This window comes from Pieris napi, chromosome 17, assembly GCF_905475465.1.
Source record: "Pieris napi chromosome 17, ilPieNapi1.2, whole genome shotgun sequence".
NCBI lineage: Eukaryota > Metazoa > Arthropoda > Insecta > Lepidoptera > Pieridae > Pieris > Pieris napi.
In genome coordinates this window covers 2881633-2907574 of record NC_062250.1, presented here as the reverse complement: position 1 = coordinate 2907574, position 25942 = coordinate 2881633, and the positions used below count along the sequence as shown (strand labels likewise).

The following is a 25942-nucleotide window of genomic DNA, read 5'->3' as shown; positions in this document are numbered from 1 at the left end:
GGCACACCGCATTGCGGCCAGCCGCTAGTGCGTTGTAGGTCTTAATATTCGATTATTGAAAATTGTTGTACGATTCTCAACGACCTATACGAAAGTAATGCTACGTCATAATAAGAATTCCTTTAATCTATGAAATAACTAGAACGGCGAAAAGAGACTTGATACGTGATAGTTTGGTGCCAATGCTTCCAGAGTGCTGTAATAACAGTAAATTTAAGCCCTAAAACACGTTAATTGTATTTAAACGTGTAAATGTTGTCCTCTAAATATCAGCAAAAACATTCTAGAATCAAATCAATAAAATTATGACGATTTTGTGATCTGGAAGCAGTGGTTAACACGCGAAAATGTGCGAAATGCGTAAGATGTTACTCCTCTGGCTTCTGTTCCTCTTCATCCTCCAGGGTCCTTTCGAAGTCGGGTCCGGGTGCCGCATCGTCTTCAAACACAATTTCCTCGGGATCGGGAGCACGTGGCAAGAACTCTTCGCCGGGGCAGATCTTCTTGAAGATTTGTTCAGCCTAAACAAAAAAGCGTGGAATATATAACCTGGGTATAACGATAAAAAATCGTATAATAAATATTTCCTTGGAATAATTTACAATACCAACTATATTGTAAATTATTCCAAGGCTCTTTGTATAGATAGCAAAACTTTCTTAAACGAAAGTTATTTTTAAACGAAATTAAATTACATTTAATGAGTTTTGAACATACGCTTATAAAAACCTATAATTTATGACATCAAGAGCATTAAATCTAACAAAGTTGCTAAACTTGTTTTAAAATCTTTGTTTTTGATTAATTAATAAATAATTTCTTTAACAATCCCTCTTAGTAGGAGAGCTGGCACCAATTTTTGGGCAGGTATTTGAGGCAAGCTGAAAACTTGTCACATACCTCTCCTATTGTATTCCAACACGGAATTGCAGACCTGGCTGGTGAGTAGCGGGGCTAAATCAACCCCTACATTTTTTTAAATATTAATTTTTTTTCCCCAAAAATATATTTGAGGCAATACGCAATTTATATATGTTGCAGTGTAATACTTAATAAATACGAAAAAAAATAAGCCGACAATTTAATCGGGACTGTAACATTGCCAGACGCGTGCAAACATTTTTTGGAAAAAATTATAAAAAATGTTTTTGAGGCAGCTTGAAATTTTAATGGAATGTTATTTATAACTATAAAATTAGATTCCCAAAAAGACAGATCATTTCGGTAGGGCTTTCTACCTGCCAGGTGATCAAACAAATAATGGATGAGTACGGGCCTGTACTGATAGACAAGCTGTAATGTGAGAGAGAGCGCATATCGACAGCTGTCTTCGTTCTTGCTTGCCGCGTTACTATTGACTCTAGCGAGGCCACGTGACTTACAATAACCCATGAGGTTTTCTAGTTAGAATTTCGGAGTAAAAAATAAAAAAAATCTGAATTTGTACTAAATACATTTTGCATAAAAGTGATTGTATTGATTTATGGACGTTGAAGGGACATAATTTTGTGATTTCGTTTTATCTTAAAAAATTCGTTATTTTACCAATTTTAATGCGAATTTAAACGTAATGAATTGTTTAAATATTTGATATTTCCGTAAAAATATTAATTTTTGAAGAGAATGTAAAAAAAATATATTTTTCAACAATATTTGTTCCAAATTTTGCACAGAATTCAAACTGTTGCCCCTACATTCAAAACTAAAAATTGTTTCTCTGACATTATTCCAAGTCAAAATTTATACGGAGATTTAAAACCTTTTTCATCTTAAAATTAATAAGGGTTACTTAAAATCGCAACACTACATTTATAAAAATATAATATTTCTTCAGTGTTACAATTATTTAAGTATAAAAAAATTAGAAATAAATTAAATTCATTTCACGTCAGATATAAATTATCATTCTTCGTCTGTGGATTCTTCATCAGAACTACTTGAATCTTCGGATTCATCTGTATCAGATTCGGCAACCTCTTCATCATCTGCGAAAAGAAATAGATATTTTTTTTTTTAATTAATCACAGAAATTTGAATGCAGCAGTTATTAAAAATAAACCATTTATTCTCACCTGTAGTATGATTTTCATCATCGTTATTTTTATTTTGCTCGTGAACAACAGCGTCGAATACTAATTGCGGCATACACTCTCCGTCAAACCAGTGAAAATCTAGCGTATCCTCATTAAGTATCCATCCGTTTCTATTAGGTGTCAAAGAACTGGGGAATCGTAAATATGCATTTCTCCAAATGCTTGTTATATATTGCGTTCTTAAAAGATGTTGTTTTAATTCAGATTTGCATGGAGGTAAAGTAGAGGCATCACAATTTTTTATTTTTATATTTTTTTTTTCTGAAAGGTTCATTTTCAGTGTCGGCTTTGTAAGTCACGTGGCCAATAGTAACGCGGCAAGCAAGAACGAAGACAGCTGTCGAAATGCGCTCTCTCTCACACTACAGCTTGTCTATAGTAGTACAGGCCCGTACTCATCCATTATTTGTTTGATCACCTGGCAGGTAGAAAGCCCTACCGAAATGATCTGTCTTTTTGGGAATCTAATTTTATAGTTATAAATAACATTCCATTAAAATTTCAAGCTGCCTCAAAAACATTTTTTATAATTTTTTTCAAAAAATGTTTGCACGCGTCTGGCAATGTTACAGCCCCGATTAAATTGTCTGGCTTATTTTTTTTCGTATTTATTAAGTATTACACTGCAACATATATAAATTGCGTATTGCCTCAAATATATTTTTGGGGAAAAAAAAAATAATATTTTTAAAAATGTAGGGGTTGATTTAGCCCCGCTACTCACCAGCCAGGTCTGCAATTCCGTGTTGGAATATAATAGGAGAGGTATGTGACAAGTTTTCAGATTGCCTCAAATACCTGCCCAAAAATTGGTGCCAGCTCTCGGACCACTTTAAGCGACAAGATATTAACGATTCTTCCATGTGTCTCGTACGAACACGAATTATCTGTGTAATGTTTCGGTTTCAGCTAACTGCGAAACAATTTATGAAGATGTGGACATATTCATAATTCAATGCAGTTTTCTTTTTTTATCTATTAATTAATGTACTTAATTGATTAATGTTTTTTGTTTCAAATATTTAGTTCGTAATCTGCGTAATCTGTTTAGGCTTTGTATATTTTGTAAGATTACTTATAAATAAATATATATAATTAAATTAAAAATAATATTAAGAATGGCGACAATCTTGATTCACTTTTCGAATATGTAGAAACTGCAGCAAAGAGGTTGCCACAGTGCAATAGACAAAAACGCGTCCAGAAATCGATACAACTTTCATATTAAGTAAGACGACCACGCGTGAACGATGCTCTAGATTCTAGAAAAAAAACTGTTAAGCTGTGTCGTAATATGTACACATAAATATATGTTAATATTCCTTGCGATAATTTACACTGGGGAATTTGATGAATTACTAGGTGGAATTTGAATTTAAATCTCTATTGTACAAGCATTACCTGTCCCTAGCTTTCAATTGATCTGTTCTTTTTTTATTGTACTTTCCGTCATGTTTTAATTGCTTTGTTTTGTTCCATTCTTTATGTAATTTTTTTTAATAATTATTTTTCCTCACAGTGGTGGTCTGGACGAGATCGCTCGAATCCGCCAGTTGTCCTCCTTTTCATTTAATTATTTTAAATGTACTGTATTTCTTGCCAGTAAGAATATATAAATATTGCATTAGGATTATTGCCAGTTCTCATCCGTTCTACGCCCTTTGGGAACTGGCAGCAAATGGAAATTGAAGCATTTCATAATTTTCTTATTGATGTACATAAGTGTATATATACATATACGAATAAATTATATTTTTATTTGATTTTAATAAATGATAACATTTAAGACGAAATAGTGAATAGAGATGGAAGTACTCCAACAATCTACAAGAAATCTGTAGTTTTAATTTATAAAAAAAAACACGTAGAATTGGAAACCTTCCGGTATCTGCAGTTGGTGAAAAAGAAAGAAATCTTTAATGATTTTCGAAAAATATTTCTTTTTTACTAAATTGTATTTTTAATAAAACTTCATTAATGGTTGACATATGTCACTCACTTGCGTAAATAATTTTGTTTTATTTATTTATTATATAATTTACCATTCTATAAAGATTTGATGTTTTATTTATCCCTCACCTACACTCAAAGTTACCTTAAAATAAAATTTATTTTGAATAGAAACACATAACTAGATTGCCTTTTATTTTTTTCCAGCATTACGCAATGAAAATGTTTGATTATTTGTATACGATTATAAAAGAAACTACATGTATATGTCTACTGATATACAAGTTCATTATTTATTACAAAAACATATAGTAATGATAACATAAATTTAAAACCTAAAATGGTATAAATTAAAAAGTAGCTGTCCCGTCCTAAATATACAAAAGATTCACGACTTCGCACGCACATCAATTATTTATTTGAATTTGTTTTTAATTTTAGTAACAAACATTAATTTAAATACTAGTATTTATAATGTTATGTTTCTATTATAGAATGTTGGAAAACCAACCTAACTACGCAGAATTTATGTAATACTATTTTTCGTGTTTTCAGCATACTTATACTTATGTTTCTAGCTACAAAAGATTATACAAGAATAAGGTACACTGGAACGCCAAGTAACTGACGAAGTTTCCTCTTTTAAATAGTTAATTATTTAAATTCTGTGATCCCACTTTACTCATATCCATTTTTTAGATAACTTGTAACAGGTTTTAGAATAACAACTCATTTCAAATTCTAAATCTTATTCCTAACCTTGAAATTATCTCCATCATAACAAATTTATCGCCGACACTACTTTTAAAATATTGTATCTATAATGTCCTAAGTAAATCTATTTCTACTATTATTATTCTCATAGTCTGTGGACTAAGCTATTAATAAGGTTGCTTAGAAATGATCGCTTAGGAATGCTTCAAATCCTAACAATCAAAGGCTGTTATTACTGTTATTATATTTTTTTAAGTGATACCGCCCATGGACACTCTCAATGCCAGAAGGCTAGCGAGCGCGTTGCCGGCCCTTTAAGAATTGTTAAACTATAAATTTGACAGAAAAATACGGACGACTATATTTCATCCGACTTGAGAAGAAATTCGTATACCTGCGAATGAGTTAATAATGGTAGAGATTGACTTACACTAAATTCTTGAACCCTGTCATACTACAATAATTACCAACGATCTAGTGGCACTACAACCCTTTGTGTCTATTGGTGCACAGCCGGGGATGGAATGGACTTGCAAACTAGGCTACCCACTAGGCCTATCTTTGTTCAATACGCTTGAATACAAAATATAATACTGGTCTAACTATAGTTTCATATTATTATGCAATAAAGCTAAATAAAGAAATCGTATTTTTAATATTATCTAATAAAAATTTTATCGGTTTTCTAGTCAATATCAATGTTAAAGGTTAATATGTAACCAATGTTTTGAATTCTACTCCCTTTTAATGATTAAAAACCTGATATAATATTTAAAATTATTATGAAACATTAGGTAATCTTTTTATGTATAATTGTCATATCAATAACGTATCAAGATTTCATGAAAACGAAGTGCTGTTTTATAAAAAATGCAAAAAGTGTTTCTGTTGAAAAACTAGTCGTAGCGATTGATATTTGACTTTCTCACTGATATAGTCGGGTTCAATTACCAGATGAGGCCAAATATAACCACGCGCGTATTAAGAAACATTTCAAAGACCGGTGCACTCGGTGAAGCATAACGGATGAACACATACAGGCGGTCGGACATCGTGTAGGGTTTTGATATACATGAATAGTGTATTAAAATTATTAAGTCGAAATCCTCAGTAAGTTGAAAAAAATGTCCATTCCCTTCAGCTGAACCATTAAATACGCTGTATCTCGAATTATTTAGAGTTTATAACTCGAAAAAAAAATTATTTTTCAACGATGTATTGATAATACATATAGTTCAGTCAAATTATGGCTAAAAACGGGTTAAATAAACATGAGCGAACACAGTTTGGGGATTTTGAGGATCGATAGGGGGGTGTATTCTGAGCATAAATTCCAATTTGAGGGGTTGTACTGAGGTCAGCTCAAGGTCATCCGACCCAGTACCGCCCTGTATTAGCAGGGCGCGAACCACCACACCACAACGGCCAAAACACACCCCTCTAGAGGGAGTGTGTAACAAAAACCACGACGAGTTCCTTACTCGCACTAATACACGCAACAGTGTGTCTGTGGATACACGTTGCGACAATGGCGCGGATTTCGCTCGGTAAAGTAATATATAACTACGAAGGTATTGGCATTACAGAAAAAAGTTTGAGAACAAAATTGTTCATAATTAAAAGATCTACACTTCGATGATCGGTAAAATTTAATTAAATTGAATGGTTGGGGAGAAAACGACGAAAAATGGAAAGAAAAGTAAAATTTTTGCCTTGCGGGAGTAATAAGTTGAAAAATATTCATGTTATAAAAAAAAGTTTCAAATAAAAAAGTTAGTAAATTTTGTTTGGAAAAGAAAAGGTCTCTACAATTTTTCGCCTAACACTAACCATTCTCGAGATATCGAATTAAACGCGTTTCCATCGAAATGACCTTGAGCTGACCTCAGTACAACCCCTCAAATTGGAATTTATGGTCAGAATACACCCCTCTATCGATCCTCAAAATCCCCAAACTGTGTTCGCTCATGTTTATTTATTTCGTAATTTGACTGGAGTAATATTTATACTCTATAAATCGAATTTCAAAACGGAGACTCCATAAGTCGTAGTTAGTAAAATATAATGACGTCTTACTTGGAATTCCCCGAATAATAGCAATAAAATTCAAAATTAATTTTCATGTTCGGGGCTTCTTATCTATTGTTAATACATATGTAAAAAAACATATTATACTACAATACTTATCTTGTATTGTTATTCAAATTCGACTCTACAAATCGAAAAATACACTAAGTAATCGCGTCTCTGTTAATTAAAATTTCAGCACTTAAATCATACGTATCTCTAAGTTCTTGTTAAGTCGAAAACTCGTTAACTCTTTTTTTGCATAAGGGATATGCGAGTTATAGAGATTCCACTGTATAACGAAAAATAATAATAAACGAACGGCAAGGAGTCCTTTTTCATTTTATTTTTTACGTAAAGTCAAAAAAATGCTTTTAAATAACCATATTTCAGACTTGATATTAAATCAGATTTAATAACAAACAAGTACAATATAACATTTCGCAGCACGCTTACGTACACCGCAAAGGATTAGATTTCTTATGACACCTATTCACCACAAAGCCCCAACCTGTCACATATTCAAGTTTTAACGTTTTCTAGATACTAGTTTTATTCGTCGCAATCTATCTAAAGGATCACAAACGCTAACGCACTTAACTAATTTGTATTTTAAACTATCATTAATGCTGTTATATATGGCAACCCTTCATTGTTTTTGAGCCACTTACAAAACATCATCATCTTTTTAAGGACAATTTTTATCTGCACTTTGTGAAGAAGTAGTTTTGCCGTTATATAGGAAGTATAACGTTACTACTTTGTATGAAATTTCATTTCAGAGATTAAAGTTTACTGCACTGGAGTATTGAATATTATATTAAGCGATATATATACTTCTAATTTGCTAATTTGATGTATATATGCTGTATTGTAATAACACAAAAATACTGTAAACTATGAAATCTCTTATAAGAAGATGCTTAGACAAAATGAACGTATAAAATATTCTTAATAAATATTTTTTTTAAATATATTTGGCTTTCGAATTACATAATAGGCAGAAAGACACTGCCAACCCATCAGAAATCTATATAAAATCAACATCATTGCGTCCAAAACTACGTCAAATTGGATATTTTGTGTGATCTTTTTTGTATTTGACACATAAGCCGAAAAATAACTCCATTTGCTAAAATCTCATAATTTGAAAAGTGTCTCGAAGACTGTGAAGCCTATATTCCAGATAACAACACGCTCTATAAAATATCCATTAAACACAGTTAAACCTAAACAAGATACAGTTCAGTTATTATTAAAAATGGTAGTAAAAAAAATTGGTTGTCTATAAAGTCAGTTAACGGACGATAGTTTAACGTGACAAAGTCATAACAAAACATGATGAAATGGTTGCATACTTAAGTCTTCGGGCGGAAGAGAAATAGACATGGAGCAAGCGTACAATGATCGTGACGGAACACTTAGCGAGACGGGACAATTAGCGTAACGGGACAATATGTCATTCTTTTTCGTGCGTGCAGCCGGCGTTCATCGATTTATTAGACTTTGACACGTCAAAAACCTTTTTTACTTATCGCATTGTTCATTACTCAATATATGGCTACTGACAGCTGATTTGCTTTAAACGGTTCTAAACAAACTTAACCCTTACCTGTTCAACAGCTCTATCAAAGTCAAGTCCGGAGTCAGGTCCGGAGCAAAGGTGTACGTTGTCAACCAGACTAGCGACGGGCGCGCTCGTGTCTCGCACGTTGTAGAATACCGACCACAGACACTAAAACAAATTATTTTATTGTATTCAACTGTTTTTCTAATGCCTGTTTGAAAATGATTTAAAATTTAAAAAGTTTAGGTATAGTAAAATAAGTTTGGATTGAAAAAAAACTTTTACTTTGAAAATCGCATACTAATGGTTAGTAATTCCATCATGAGCCCTTATTCAGTATCTTCCATAGCGTCAGAACTACGGATATTAAGAGAGCTACATCGAACTTATAAACAAATATCTAAAGATGGGTATTGCTATTGGAATGTACAAACATGGTCTACAGTATTTGTTACACTTCCTTTATTTTACATGAAAAGAAGATACTATGACGTTTGTTACTTATTCTACCGAGAGATGGCGCTGTCGGGTCAATCGTGCACCACGCACAGTAGCTATATTATATATAGTATTCTTAACTTGCTCCCACGATTACAGATTACACGATAGTAATTGGCAGTCTATATAACATAAGCAGCAGAGATGGGGTTTCCCCCCAAATTTAGGGGGAATAAAACTCAAAATAACTTTATTCATATAGGGAAACAAGTACACTTATGAACGTCAACAGAAAAGATGTTAAATTGATTATAAATTTACATTTACTACTAGTTCACAATTCAAGGGCGTAGAGCGGGCAAGAAGAACTGGAAAGAAGCTCTCCGCCACTCTTTTAAATCGCCAATTTTTGTATCAAGAAGTCCAGGGGTTTTTAGGAGGTAGGTACTTTATTCAAGATTTTTTTTTTAAAACGCACTATTATATACAATTAACATTACGCCTCTAACCCAACTAACAAACTAAACCAAATCCAATCGTGGCTAAAACTTATAAAAAAAGCTATAATACTCCAAATCGAAATAACAGCAATTTTATATTACTTGAATATATTTTTAATGCACATTTGAAATTTCCTTTCAATCCGAGGGTACAACAAAATATTTAGAACTTTTTAGTCGAAGTTGGTCACTGCACTGCCAACCAGTACATTACTACAATAAGATTTAAGAACATCGTTTACCTTAGGTTTCTCAGTGGTTTCGCTCTGGTCAGCATTCATTTCGAAAATCCTTTGTGCGTAAGGCATCAGGTCATTCTCCGCGTCCGTCACCTTGCTGGTAATCATGTATACCACGACTGCAAATATACAAATATATATACATTTACATATTCCATATTGCCTTCAGTTAGGAAAGTGCTTTTTGTTAGACGTCCTAATTTTGAAACTTTTGCTTTGAAATGCAACGCAGAAATAGTCTGCACTATGTAAGGGGACTTATTAAGAATTTTCTAGAATTTCAATGTGATATTTATTTATTTATTACAGATTTAATGTACATTTCCACTTAAATATCAAATTCATGATTTTTATTATTCGATAGTTTAATATATTATAAACACGTTTACACGAGTCTAGCTTAGCCAAAATCTTTTTTCAATATTGACTAAAAAGTTGTTGCATATCCAATTTTGATCAATGGATTAGAATTAAGAATATGTCGATTTGTCTCTATTGAGCGAAAGACACTCTGTTCGTGGAATGCTCGTGACCAGAGCATTCGACTTTTAGTCTTATGCGACTTACGACTAGTGTGAACGGGCTGTTAGGAGTGCGAGAAGATGCCCAACTGAATTTCCGTGATCATGTGGACATTTGCAAGAATGGGATTTATGCTTCGAAGGGCAACAACGTTCACTAATATTAAAGCCATCTCAAGCTTGTACAACGCTCTGGTTAGAGGTTTGTTTTATGTGTTTAATATTATTTATGTGTAAGGAAAACATAATATATTTTCCTATACAAACTCTTGTCTATATTGTATTTTATATAAATTCTTTTGTAATGTTGTCTTTGCCGTCTGATCGACGATGTTAAATTAATGTCACTTGACATAACATAATATGTAAGATATTTTAATTTTTTCATTATATTATGTTACTTTATAAAACCTAGAATATAGGCTTTAAATGTTGTTTCTTTTGTATTCACAGGTGAGTGAATAATTTGTAAATATATATTTTTTATTAAATGTAAATTAATAGATATTTCTTTTGAAATAAATCTTTTGTATTCACAGAGAAACGCAGTTGCGCCTTATTTATTCCCAGTATAAGCGATTGATACTATTATATAGTTCTGAGTCATATGCATTAACTATGTAAGTCTTTTTTTTATTTCAATGCTCGCGGTCTATACTAATGTTGTTGAAAAATAAAACGTATTATCTCTAAAGAAAAAAAAGATATGGCTACTTTATTACCGTTAAAGTCATTCCCTCACCTTGTCCCTGAGTTCAAAAATATTACTAAAATTCCTATTCATCTCAAATATATACATATTCTTTATAGTTAAATTATGCTAGTATGTTAGAAGGATGTTTGTTATTGTCTATAAAAACTTCCATCCAACAACGAAGACTTTATAAAAACAATTGCTTGATTTTAAATATGTCCCGCCAAATAAAATCATTCCCTCACCCTATTACGAATATTCGATTTCTAAACGTGTCGAACGATATTCAAGAATGCATCCTTAAGTTTTTAGTACTTGGCAACACTGTCAAATGATTCAAAACGGCGATTTCTCCTCAACGGTAGGTAAGTTTGTGAAAAAACCTATTTAGTAAAAAATTATTAAGAGTTACATTTATGGCGATCATTACCTCACGTTACATGTATGTTTCCAGCATTTTAGTATATATGTAAATAATTTGTCATTTTATGCGTTTTTGGGAGTAAAATGTATATTCGAAATGGAACTAGTGAATTGAGGTTCTGTGACGGTGTTTTTGTAGTTTTAGTTAAAATTCGTCATTCCCTCACGGCCATTCCCTCACTGTATTTAGGAGTGAGGGAATGAGGGCTGTATGAGGGAATGATTTATATAGTATTCTACGGTGTTTCTTGCTTATTTCTTGCGACTATTTCATGGTATTTAATTTGAAACAGGTACATGTATGTGGAAGAAAAAAGGGCACGAACAAAGAAATTGAGTGATGTAGAAAAAAAATTAAGAAAAAATGAATATGATCGAAAAAGGCGAGAAAAAATGAAAAATAATACTGAATCTTTGGAAAAACTGCAGGAAAAAGAAATATTAAAATATTTAAAGAAAAAAAAGAAGGGTCAGGTAAAATCAGCTATTCATATGATTGCTAGAGAACTTAGATGGATGATCTCATAAAACAGTCCAGTACTATTCTTACTTTTCGGGGAACACAAAAAATACGTAAGTTCGTATTTTTTAACAACAGTTTACAGTGCAGAAGACTTTCATGCATATATTGTGAAGAAGATTGTACTCACTATCATTTGAGATATTTTCAACACAAAAAGAATCGATTTACTAAGAGGCGCAACAAATCCCCTGAAAAGTCAATGGAATTGGATATAATGAAAGATCATCACCAACCGTCTTTACCGTCGTCTTCGCGCATTCAAGATCATACAGGAATGTTAAAAGAATATGATACAATTGATGTAGGAGATGAAGAATCTACTGTTGTCTCTGACAGTGATAAGATTACCATGGGAGATTATGTTCTGATTAAATGGGGCGCGGCAAAGTATCCCGGAGAAGTTCTATCTACTACTCTACCTGGATGGTTTAATGGCTAGGTGCATGAAGAAAGGTTTAAAGTTTTGGAGATGGCCAAATATTAAAGACGAGCAATTATATTACTGGGAAGATGTAATAAAACAAATAAAGACGCCAAAGTAAAAAAGGGCAATTATTACAGAGTTAGATGAATAAACAAATGATGTTAACAATAAGACTGACTGATTAATTAATGTCAAAGACCAATAAACTAATATAAGAATATACTAATACAGAGTACATATTAATAAATAATTAATGCTTAATATAAATATGAAGATTTTCTAAGTTTCGTAGTATAAGTACAAAGATAAAAATGTTTGTTACCTTTATATTATAGTAAGTTTATTTTTGAGATTATATAAACTTATATTGACTACAAGCAAAGTTTTGAGTTAATTTTTCTTAGAATATAATATTTCGTGGTTGAATTATAATAAAATTTCCTTTATTTGTAATTTTTTTATCATAATGTACCAATAAATCATTCCCTCACTCTTTTAATCATTCCCTCATTTATTTATTTTTTTGAACCTCATTTTTAGAGATTATATACAAAAATATGGATGACCATTGCTCCTAAATAAATCTCTTTGAGCATCTTTATTGATCTGTGCAAAAGAAATATCTGTAGTTTATAAAAAAAAGAAAATAGAATAATATCTCAAATTTTGAAATTTGATAAGAAATACCCATGTACTTTATTATATTTTATTTAATGTTTCTCGACATTATCGTATTGGCATAGTCTGTGAGGATAATGTATTTTTGTAATAAATAAACATTCAGAAGGTTATTTTCGTTACCACCTTTTTACCGCAAATGCAAGTAAAAACATAATATGGTCTATTCGAAACAAACTTAATTGCAATATTTTATATTCGCAAAATACTTACACAATCCCTTAGGACAAGATCCGGTAGCAGGTCCGACTTCTAACACCGTAACAGCCTGATCACCGCCATCTAGCGACGGGAATCGTAACAACGTCAGGGGCTCCTTCTCACTCGGCATAATCGAAGCATTCGTGATGAACACAGCTTTAGAAATGTCAGTACTCTCCGTCGGTTCCGGGGAGATCAGGTCTTTGGGACATTCGTTAATGCCTATGACGAGATGGTCACAATTCAACGTCTTAGATTTACTTTCAATGACAACTATAGATTTGCCCTCGTCGACCACTTTGTGTTCGACTTTGTCTATTGGGCGGTTTAGGCAGTATACGCCCCCGAAAACTGCGCATAGTCTGTAAAGAAAACCAATTTTTATTATGTATATATTTTTCTTTTGTTTTTATTTATGGCTCTGGCACGGTTTGTGCATTAGCCAGCGTCAAGTAGAAGATTTTTTATAATTCGCACTTGTAATTTGCCATCCTCGGCCTAGAACGTATTGCTACGTTCTAAACCTTCACAGTCTCCTTTCTTAGGTAGCATACTCACTGCTTGCCTTAGAAATTCGACCGTGCCCCTCCATGTACGGTTTAAGCACTCGCCCGGTACCGCACAACCCTCCCAAAGGCCGAGAACAAATTTAAATTAAATTAAAACTTGCCCTCGAACCGGGAATCGAACCCACTTAATAAGACCGCTAGGCTATGATCGGGGGATCGAACCTACGACCTCAGGGATGAGAGTCGCACGCTGAAGCCACTAGGCCAAGATTGCTCATAGAACATTAAGTCAAGTATAAAAGTAACGATACACTTTTATTAAGTATGTAGCTGTATTTGTACATAAACGCAACCTCGAACATTCATTGTTTCTGTATTTACTGTTTCTGTATAAACGTATTTTTATCTTTGGTTTATGCAAGTACATTTAAATAAACTCGTTTAAAAGATAAAACGCTACAAATATTTGAAGAATCGTAATGTTTGTTGGCCTTAAAAAAGTTCGGTTAAGGGTCCATTCAAAATACCCTATTAGTTTAAACGCAATTCATAATTTCAAAAAAATATTCATACAGTTTCAAATATGAAAATACTGTATCAACTGGCGTAGAAAGATTTACCATGAAAGTATAAAATATAGGAAAGTATACGGCGACCCAGATGTGCACTGAATGGACACAAAAATATTTATCACTTTCTATCATTGCACGGAATAAAATAGGTATATATTTAAATGATTCTTAAACAATTGTTACTTTCTAAATGTAACGTCTTTATTTAATCATACTTGTATTTAAAAACGCTCGTTATACTTCAGCTAACTTACATGAAACCTATGGTATGAACTAATATATACACCACACCAAAACGTTTTTAACTTTAATAGGTATAGAAAAACGCGTCTGGGATACTTTATAAAATGTAAGGATATATAAGAAGGGGCCATCCATAAAGTACGTAACACGAATTTTAGGACTTTTGAACCCCTCCCCCCGTCCTTGTCACAGGTTGTCACATTTTTGTAACCCCCCGCTCTTGATGTGACGTCACACATTTTTTTAAATTTATGTATGTATTTAAAAATAATCGTTGTAATAACAACTTTAAACAATTCGCGTAAGGTTGATTTTGCAATAATATATGCTTGTAACTTATAGAAAGAGACAGAAATAGTGTTTCGGGACACTTTCGAGCGTTACTTTTATTCGAGACTGTGCATCTTGGGTTTTTTGTATATCAATGGTTTTAGTATTTAAAATTTTAACATGTGACGTCACAAAAGTATTGACCCCCCTCATGCCCCTTGTCACACGATGTCACACTTCGGTGATACCCTCCCTCCCCATTAACGTGTGACGTACTTTATGGATGGCCCCGAATAAAATTTGATGTGATACACAAAGTTTTTTTTTATAATATAGGGGGGCAAAGTAACCCACGGTAAGAGTCACCGCAGGCCCATAGACACGCATATTAGAGGTCGTATCTTCTAGGCCTCCAGCGAGAGCCAAATTAAATCAATGGTACGAAAGAATTATTTTTTCCAATGTTAGGTCAACTAATTAAATTATCAAGTCCTATCATATTTTTATTTATGTTAACCATGATCATACATGACAAAATGACCAAACTTTTACGGATTATCCACTTCGCGTATTCGTGGCCAAACAAAAGTTCGAAATAAGCTTTCATTATAGTGCAATAAGCTTTTATATGTTAATCACAACCTATTCATTTTTCTGTTATTTTTGTTACTTAACAAAATAGGCTAAAAAAGGCATAGTATATTGTGATGAATTCTATATATTTCTTTTAATTATAGGGGACAAACGGGCAGGAGGCTTACCTGATGTTAAGTAATACCGGCGCCCATGGACACTCTCAATGCGAAGGATATTACATTACAGATATTACAGATTTATATAAGATTATACTGTGTTACCCAGTTATGTATACAACTTTGTTTGTCTTGAGTTTGGTACTATACAACAAGTTAGAGGTAAGGAGGGACCTAACTATCACAATATATATTTTTTAAGGGGCTAAGAAGTAGAATATAAAACGCGGAAATGTTGGAGAGACCGGGGCTGCGAGTGCCAAATAATCAAACTCGTGGTAAGCGGTCGCAATTGCTTGCAGTGCCTCGAGCGCGTACAAATTTACTCAGGGAAGGAAAAATTTACGCGTCTCGCACACACTGAATATTATTGCATATGCGACGGATATATTTAGTTGCAAACTGGCTGAATTCACAAGAATTGCATTATTTATAAAAAGGTTTAGGTTTTATATTTTCTTGTTTTGTTTATATTATGTTTTTATTGTATTAGTAATAAGGAAATAAATAAAAACAATATATGTAAATTTTCGATATGTGTAAGTCGTAATAACGCCCCTTGCGTTCAAGTATTACGTCACGCAATTTTTAGATATTAATGACCCCCCCTCCCATGTAACGCGCCGTAACGTTTTTATGCATTCCAATAGTAAAACGTTTCGTGACCACTCAGTGACTCTTTATACCTTAAAGTAACCGTTATGTGGTGTAAAGTACTGGAAAGTCGAAAATAACATTAACAATAACGCGCAATTCAATACCCACCCCGCATCGTAACGTTTTACAAAAGGACCGCCCCCCCTAAAATTCGTTACATAATACTCGAACGCTCCCATTAGGGAGTAAATAATAATGACCTAATTTTAGCTTATTATATATGACCTAATTTTAGCTTATTATTTAGTAATTACCTATATATATATATTACCTATATTATTATATATATTAATATAAGACCTAATTTTAGCTCATTATTTAGTAATTACCTGCAGAAGCACTGAGGCAGTTCCCCGCTCCCATACATAGGCCAGAGGAAAGGTGTGTTGCCATAGCGACCGAGGCTCATTAAAAACTTCTTGGATTCCTTGACTCCGTCACGGCAATTCATCTTGTCAGTGCCACCAGCGATCGCGAACAGCACATAGTGGATCAGGTTAGGTGTCAGTCCCTTGTGGGTGAGGTAATCTTTGAATGGTTTATCATTCCAATCTGTAAATTTAAATTAAATTCACTAAATGGCCCCAAGGTCATGATTTAAGATGGTTTTAAAAGTTCGATTACTGCTGATTTGTCTCGCTGACAGAAGGAAGAGATGACCGTCAGGTTCGCTAACCAAATTTGATATCGCAAACAAACTATACGCCATATTTCTCTACCTATTTGCTACCTTCAAAGACGAATATGCTACCTCTGCATTAAAGAACATAATAAAGAAATAAAGTGGCCAGCCATTCTGACGTAAGGTTGGCTGAACACTATCATTTAATTGGGTTCTAAGAATCTTACTTAATCTACATATTTACTACCTATTTTCTACCTGAGCAAACAAACTTTAAAATAAGTCTCAGAAGCTTATAATTTGTTTTAATTTTTAATATAGCCATGAGATGTCTAAAAATTGCGTAAAAATTAGTTGCTCAGAATAATGTCTGATGAATAACCCCTATACTGTAGGACTTAAAGACAAGTGAGTTTACGAAAAAACTGGACGACACCAAAGTTATGCATTCTGTTAAAATACGACATAACCCGGACACGTTTTGCGCCATCATCGATACGACTTGTTGCAGCTTATGATGGGCAAAATTCAAGGTAACAGACGGAAGAATTTGTGGTAGCGGAACGTACGGGCTTTTTAGACTACCACAAGATACCCGCCAATTCAAGTTGTAGTTGTTAAGAGCCAACCTTTAGGAATAAAGTGGCACCACAAAAAGATACAAAAAAAGCTTAATTTTTAAGTACCTTTAAACTCTTGTTCCATCTCCTCCTCAGTGTTACCAACGATTGCCGTCAGCATTTTCATGAGCTGCCGCTTCTCAAGGATGCTGACAGAGTCAGTGGCGAAGACATCAGCTCGAGAGCATGGCACCGGCATCAGGCGATCGTCCAACCACGTAAGAACGCGTGTAACACATCGAAATTCAGCATAGCGGGCGATGTTTGATGATATCAATAGTTCTACGAGAGGCCCTCGGGAAAATAACAGCTGGAAATTTCATTCAAATTTATTTATTTATATAGAATTGTGATCGCTTGATGTAACGCAAGAGGACTGGACATAGACAAACTTTTTGATACAGTCATGTCTAATAACATTTAATCAGCTACAAATCTAATGTTCTAATGGTAGTGAAATAAAGTACTAAACTTGTCAACCTGACCAAAATAAATTCGATTTCTCCTACAAATATGAAAAAATGTTACGGAGTTCGATACCGCCAATAAAAATTTTACACAATTATTAGTATAATATGAATAACGTACTTTGCTCGGCTTCGCATGGCTGAAGATCATTAATATTTTAAAACTAAATATAACCTGTTTTATTCAGGAAAACCTTAGCATCCTAAAGATGAAAGAATTTTTAAATTCTGTCCAGTAGTTTATAATAAATAAGGAATAAATGCTGCGTCAAATACGTGTTGGGTTATAAATTGTTTTGTTGTAAAAATATATTTTATTTTGTAACTTTGTAAGTGTAAGATTTTATTTAAGAATTTTTGCATGTTTAATTTTTAAATTATTTTTTTAAAGATTTGGGAAACGCCCTAAAAATCCTCCTAGCGGCAACCTTAATTCATTTAAATTAATGTTAAGATTTAGTTTAATTTTATTTCGGATATTACTATAGTTGTAGACTACTTGTTTTTGTTCTACGAAATATCCTTTACTCATTTGTTTTATTTTACATTATTAACCCTTAAAAATAAATTTTTAAGTACGTTCATTATAAACATTTTCCTAAATTATACGATAAAACTGTCGTAAACTAATTAGAATTTTCGTATAATTAATCCTTTCTTTCATGTTATTGATCATTAAAAATCTCATTAACATTGTTATAAAATTTATCAAAGAAATCAGTAAATATTTATAAATTTAATAGAGCTTTTTGTAGACGGTCTCTGAGGCGCCTAATTCAATTCCAACGGGGCCGTGAACATACGAAAATATCACGCATATTTGTCTAGCGAGACTTGAGATCCGCCCGGGTTCACATTTGAGACGCACTCATAAAAATGCTTGTAGGCTGCATAACAAGAACCTTGGGTTAGGAGCGAGCTTTACGCGAACTTTGACACCCGTAAGTCAAAAACCAATACGATATTGAGGTACGGGAGCTACACTTAACGCTGTCTCGTTTCTTTGTTATTTTTGAAGTGAAACTTCGGCGCATGAGGGTACAATTTTTACGGATGAAAAGCAATAAGAATAATATTAGCGTCACGAAGATGTGCAGCGCTTTTGTTGAAGAAAAGGGAGAGCGATTTAGAGAGAGTGAGTAGGGCGAATTATAGAAATTATATTTTTAAATAAAAATTTCGAAACGAGAATTTATGAAATATTAGTATTGTATATTTTATGCAAAATAATTTATTGAAATATCAAATGACGAATTGTAAATTAAAATGCCACTTGTTTTTATTATCGAAGAAATAAATTTAAAAAAAAATGTATAATTTGTATTAATTTTCGACACTTTTAATATTTAAATGAAAAAATTCATTAAATTTCTAACATATCTTCCTTTTTCCCTCCCTTTTCCCTAAGTCTCGGAAATCTAAAGTTTTAGATTTGCATAAATATGAACAAGACTTAAAAATTAGTTTGCCAAAGAAGTTTCACTTCTGACATGTGTACTTTGTACGAACGCAGTTTTTTTTATAGAACAGGGCGCAAACGGGCAGAAGGCTCACCTGATATTAAGTGATACCCTTCATCATGGACCCTAAGTTTCTGAATATCGTCGCTAATTCGTAGACATTAACAATAATAGGAACTAAATATATATTGAAATCTCATGTGATAAAGACAACGAGCAGGAAATGTTCTAGACACAATCTTTTATATAAAACTAATACTATACACGTTTGTAAATTATGTTGAGGAAAATCCCATCTTTGATTATTTTTTGTCAAAGCTTTAGGCTCTGTTGTAAGCTAAGAATTTAAAATACAGTAAGTGTTGTATAGGCAAAATACGTAGCGCTGACTGTGACTCGAATCGAATACGTTTTTGACACTCTGCCGTAATACTTAGTGATACATCTTGAATGTGTGACATTTATGACAATACTTCAAATCCTTGCGTCTCAAATATTCACTATATTCTATTTAATATACACCTAACAATCGCTGTGTATCTAATTTCATGAAACAACGTTAAGGTGGGAACTGACCAAAGTTACGAGGTGTAATGTAGCATTCGCATCGAGCGTGTTACGCTGTGTTCTAAAATCGGCGTAACATGCTCGTCAAAACTCTGTGCTCCACTTTCGCCGCCAGTGTTCACGAGATGTGATAGTGATAATGTTGATATCTTTCATTCTATTTAATTATTGTTTCATCCAAATTAAGAAGAAGAGAAAATGTTATTGGACATAAAACTTATTTAAAAACACAGGCGTATGAGGTGGTTTGTTATTGATTGCAATATTAAAAACCAAATGATTACTGGACAGTATAAAAACTTTGTACGCAGGTCTCGATTTTGAAGAACTGTTGAATTTAATTGGACCAAAAGTACTTGAAAAAGACACAATTTATAGAAAATCATAATCATGATCACTCGCGATGTGCGACACGTAATTACTGAACCGCGTAACAGTCAAAGGATTCGCCAAAAAACCGACAGCCGGGTGGAGCACTCAAAGCGAGCAACGAGCGGCTCGTTGCTCGCTGGTTTCCCCGTAACACGACGTACTGACTACACGAATGCTCGCTGTGTGACATTACATTACATGTTTCATTACACCTCGTAACGTTGGTCAGTTCCCACCTTTAAGGTGGGAACTGACCAACGTTACGAGGTGTAATGTAACATGTAATGTAATGTTACACAGCGAGCATTCGTGCAGTCAGTACGTCGTGTTACGGGGAAAAACAACGTAACACGACGTACTGACTGCACGAATGCTCGCTGTACAACATTACATTACATGTTACATTACACCTCGTAACGTTGGTCAGTTCCCACCTTTAGATACGCTAATTATTATAGAGTATAACGAATTTATTGTTTTTAGAATTTTGTACGAAAATTAACTATTATATTTCTTAATAGCGAAAATACAAAATGATATTATGTTAAAGAACTGGCAAATTTTATACAAATCTAAGCCGAAATCGTATCGTATTAGATTATTTAATAAAACATCTCGTACCTTAATAATGGCGCTACAACCTTTTTAGGTTTGGGCCTCAGATTTCTGTACGTTTCATGTTCATTTGTCACTCTAATAGGCAAGTAGGAGATCAGCCTCCTGTGCCTGCCAAACGCCATCGACGTTTTGGGTCTAAGGCAAGCCGGTTTCGTCACGATTCTTTCCTTCACCGTTCGAGCGAATAAATGTGCACATAGAAAGAAAGTCCATTGGTACACAGCCGGGGTTCGAACCTATGCCCTCAGGGATGAGAGTCGCACGCTGAAGCCTATAACACTACTCTTGCCATAATAAATAAACCTTAATCACGCATTGTATTATATGGTTCTCCTAAAGTGTTTTCTGTTGAATAATATACAACTAACAAAAAAAACTATGGCTCAAATCCTTTACATTTTATCCAAATACAAAGTAATGAACATAGTTTCGGATATTAAAGGATAAACTATCGTTATACTAACTACTTTGACAAAAGGTCAATGCCTTTTCATACTCAGCAATTTCAGTAAAAAACATCGTCCAAGATTTTATACTTATTCGCATAGAATTAAAGCTAAACGTTTTATTATATCACTTTTGGTATAAAGTTACTTTAATCAAAATATAATTTCTCCTAATGAAGCAGTACCATTGTGTTGTAGACCGTTTTATTTGGCATCAGTTGTGGAAGTCATTAAAATATTTGGAGCGGTGGAGAGACCGTTATGTTTAATGGAAGTGGAAACTTTTTGCTTTTTATATATTATGCTCTACGCCAAAACCAAGTCTCAAGGTTAATGCAAAAATTCCAGCGTAACTTCTCTAACGTACCTTTGAACTAACTCTTCCCTAAATAATGAGCTAAGTTTCTTAATAGAAAAAAACTGTGGCTCTTGCTAACATTATATTTCAACAAAGGTATTTGATACTTTAATGCGGTATCCATTTATATTTTATAAATAGCAATTTATACACGTGTCGACAGAGAACATCATTTTTAAAACACCGAACTGAAAATGTACCGTAGGTACAGAAATTCATACCTTTCGTCTATGCATCTGTTTCACAGTTGCCGGAATATAAATTGGGCAGTCTGCTCGATTTACTTTTTAAGATAAGAATTTCATCGCGAAAAATCTGACATTACGTGCCGGGGCTAACATTTTTCTATAGAAAAAACTATATCTTATCCGAGAGCACCGAGAGCTAAACTAAAGGTCATACTTTATAGGAATATTCAATGAATAAAATAATATAATTCGTAAAATAAAAAAAATTGGCTAAATCAACATAAACGATCTTTCAATAATCAGCCGCGTGAATTCGTGCGACGTGTACATAAAATTTTTACTGTAATCTTAAGCACACAAAAAGCGTGACCGACGATTGAATAATGCCGGAGTGAATCATCTATTCATCTCACTTAGCTAAAGTAGCTCAGTTTAAATTTAAGACAACATTTTAGCATTTTACCCCTTTAAACAATCACCGTACAAAAATAATTTTCAGGTATATAGGGAAAGAAGTTTTCTTATTAAACATTATGAATATTAAATAAAAACTAAAAACACAGAATATTCCACCTCAGATTTCTAAATTTGTTTCATGATCATTTTTAAATCTAATAGGCAAGTAGGTTATCAGTCTCCACTGCCTGACACACACAGTCGACTTTCTGGGTCTAAGACATTTCGGTTCCCTCACAATGTTTTCCTTCACCGTTCAAGCAAATGTTAAATGCGCACATATAAAGAATGTTCATTAGTGCACAGCCGGGGATCGAACTTACAACCAGGTATGAGTCGTACGCTGAAGCCACTGCTGCTAAATTATTTACAATATAAAATATATGACACTGAATCCATTTAGTATTAAATACTTCACTGCTTAAATAATTAAAAAGTTTCACTCATACATAATGAGCAAATTAAAATTAATGAACCAAATTTGCTGTGTCTAGTAGCTTTTCACTTTAGTGCTTGGTTAAACATACATTTATTTAATGGTTTTGACTCCAAAGCTCCTGGATTAACTTTAAAAAAATATGTTAAAAGTTACTTGAGCAAAACTGAAAAAGATCTTACTCTACTGAGATATGAAACATCTGGTCTTCACTATATAAGAGCTAGCAAGTTATAGAATACATTTATTAAATCCTATTTTACAAAGCCAGAAATGAAATTACATTCTATAAATTAGAATGGATATAATTAATTTTAAATTAAGTTATAAGATTAATAAGTTAAAAAGGTTACCTTGGGTGTCATATCAATATTAAATTTCCTATATTCAGCAGCAAATTTTGTTTGACTCCATATTTTCTTTGCAGGGTCTGCATCAGTCTTGTTCTCTTCTGCTTCCTCTGACACATCTCTAATGCACAAAAATATACTGTGTTAGACTGCTCTATTTTAATTTTATCAAACCTCTAAATTTTTAAACCTATATTGTACAGTAAAACTTTAGATTATATGAAACCTAAGCCAATAAATACAAAGTGTTGAAGAAGTGAGAGTGATTTAGACGCTTTAGAGGGTTTTTGTTACATCAAGGGATGTTAAATGGAGTTCAGAGTGTATATTATATTTTCTTAATTTTGTTGGTCTTGGTTTTGATATGTATTTCATACTGTTATTAATTATTTGAATAAGTATTTACTTACTTTTCTATGTACCATTTCTCACTGAGATTATAAACTTGCTCTTGCCTCTTCGGATCCTCAGAAACTTCTTTAATAAACTTTTGTAGACCATCAAAATTGTAAGAAGCCCAGAGACCTCCATAATGATCACTTGAGTCTAAATGAAGGACATTTTTACCAATTCTACTGCATGCTGCTGCTACAATTGACTCCACCATACCTTAAGAAAAGTTAACTTATATTTTTTTAAGAAACAGATGATGTATTAGTATAGGTAACTTTACTTACATTTAATGATATATCATACTATAATAAAACTAAAATGAATATCATAATCTATATTCTTGCTGCAAGGGGTCAACGACTGTACTAAATAACTGAAAAAATTACGGAATGAGTAATCTCCGATAACTAGGGCGTTTTTTGCATATGTTCTAAACATTTTTACGAATACTTCTTTTATATTAAGGTAAGTCGCAAATCCCCAGTGGATATAAATTTCTCAAAATTGGTATATTACATCTATTGTAAACTGTGAGTACGGAATAATAAGATGTAAGAACAAAAAAAATAGGATCGATACATAAGTAGGCTAGCTTTCGCCATTACAGCCGGCATGGTTTATTTCAAGAGAAAAGGCATACCTGTCCCAACGACGATGACTTGGAAATCGGTCGGTAAATCGTCGTCCATTTTAATTCCTTGTTTAGCTCACAGTTATTATAAAAAAACAATATTTTATAAAATTCTAAAAATGTACGTCCTTTGCTCTACAAAGGCTTATAGTTTTCTTACTCTGACATCTGACAATTGACATTGCTGTGCTGTCATAAGAGAAGATAAAAATGTACAGACTACAGGCAATAAATAAAAGATTTAATGCTTTCTAAATTTTCATTGTTGCAAGCAATATATTAACAAGTGTAGCTCTTCCAGCGTTTCTCTCATCTGCTCACAAATCTAGCAGTCTGGTAGGTAAAATCCTTAGATCTTATTCTACAAACTACGAGATTGCGGATTTAACAGATGCAAGAAACGTGTGGATAGCATCCAACCCAGGCTTGAGTTTGCCTTCTGGCGTCAACTTTCAAAGGAGCTGGGATGATCCTCTTTGCAAAAGTGAATTCAAAAAGTTATTAGGTCACATTCCAATAACAGACCGTGCAAGGTTGATGGCTGTGGGGTCTAGGGAAGCTGGGCATTGGCTTAATGCTTATCCTTCGCCAAACACTGGCACCCTTTTAGACCCTGAATCACTTCGAATTGCCATCAGCCTCCGCTTAGGAGTGCCCATATGTACTCCCCATAAGTGTCCCTGTGGTTTTGAAGTAAGTAGCCTTGGACACCATGGCCTACACTGCCAAAAGAGTGCAGGTCGTTTTTCTCGCCATGCCGCGCTAAACGACATTATACGCCGCTCTCTTGCCTCCGTCAATGTTCCAGCAATTTTGGAGCCAACAGGCATCGCAAGAGACGATGGCAAGCGGCCAGATGGAATGTCTTTGATCCCTTGGAAAATGGGACGGGCTTTAGTATGGGATGCTACCTGTGTAGACACCTTTGCCCCGTCTCATCTCCTTCGGACAAGTCAAAAAGCTGGCGCGGCCGCAGAGCAGGCAGAAAGTAACAAACGGCACAAATATAAGAGTCTTTCCTCCAACTTCAATTTTGTTCCCTTTGGAGTAGAGACTCTTGGGCCGTGGGGTTCAAGTGCACAGGCGCTTATTAAAGATTTAAGTTGGCGCCTGGTAGATAGTACCGGTGACCGCAGAGCTGGCACTTTCCTGGCTCAAAGAATAAGTCTCGCAATACAGCGAGGAAATGTTGCCAGCGTTAAAGGTACACTGCCACAGGGACCAAACTTTTTAAATTTGTTTTAATTTTAATTTTATTTATTTTTAATTATTTTTATTATTACTTTATAGGTTAAGAAAATTGTAAATACTGTATTTGTGTAAAAAATAATATATTAACTATGTTTTTAACTATTTTTATTTTGTGGATCTACTGTCATCCGGGTTCATTAATCGAAAAAATGCAACAGATCGGATATATAGTGCTTTTCATGAAAGAAGTCCCGCGGTGATTTTTGGAACTAAATTTGACAGGTCGGCAATGTTGTCATTCGTCGATGTTATCAAGTTCGTTTGTTGTGGTAGATTTTTGTGTATTTTTAACTAGCTTAGTGCATTTTAAAGATTGTTTACAATGCCAAAAGTTGTAAAAAGTTCGGATCGAGAAATTATATTAAAGGTGAAAGAGTTCTGTGAAGCGGAATATAAGAATCAAGGTGTTTTAATACCACTAAACAATGTTTGGAAGAGAGTTGCCGCCATAACAGGTACTTTTTAGAGTTGCCATTTAATAATTTTTTGCTGTATTGATGGGACTTTTATGATATAAATTCGTTTTTGCGACAAATTTGAACAAATACATAACGTGATTAAACTAAGTAACTGAAATTAAAACATATATTACATAAGCATTATAAACTTAAAGTTATTATTATTGACGTGATAACGTCTTTAAAATCGTTTTAGTCGGGTGACATGTTCAGA

General features: G+C 33.4%; 1 protein-coding gene and 1 long non-coding RNA gene across 2 annotated transcripts; both read right to left on the bottom strand.

Annotated features, from left to right (window-relative positions):
• Positions 1-368: 368 nt before the first annotated feature.
• LOC125057766 (rab proteins geranylgeranyltransferase component A 1) lies at positions 369-24193 on the bottom strand. Its single transcript, XM_047661636.1, has 9 exons — positions 24029-24193; positions 23406-23604; positions 22999-23116; positions 17344-17587; positions 16365-16587; positions 13045-13394; positions 9572-9687; positions 8437-8559; positions 369-521 (listed from the first exon to the last, which is right to left on the bottom strand). Exons 1-9 carry the CDS (start codon positions 24075-24077, stop codon positions 369-371), a joined length of 1575 nt encoding a protein of 524 aa, XP_047517592.1. The 5' UTR covers positions 24078-24193.
• On the bottom strand, positions 1805-2342 carry LOC125057767. Its single transcript, XR_007118260.1, has 2 exons — positions 2073-2342; positions 1805-1985 (listed from the first exon to the last, which is right to left on the bottom strand). It is a non-coding gene; the product is annotated as an uncharacterized LOC125057767 (long non-coding RNA).
• Positions 24194-25942: the final 1749 nt, after the last annotated feature.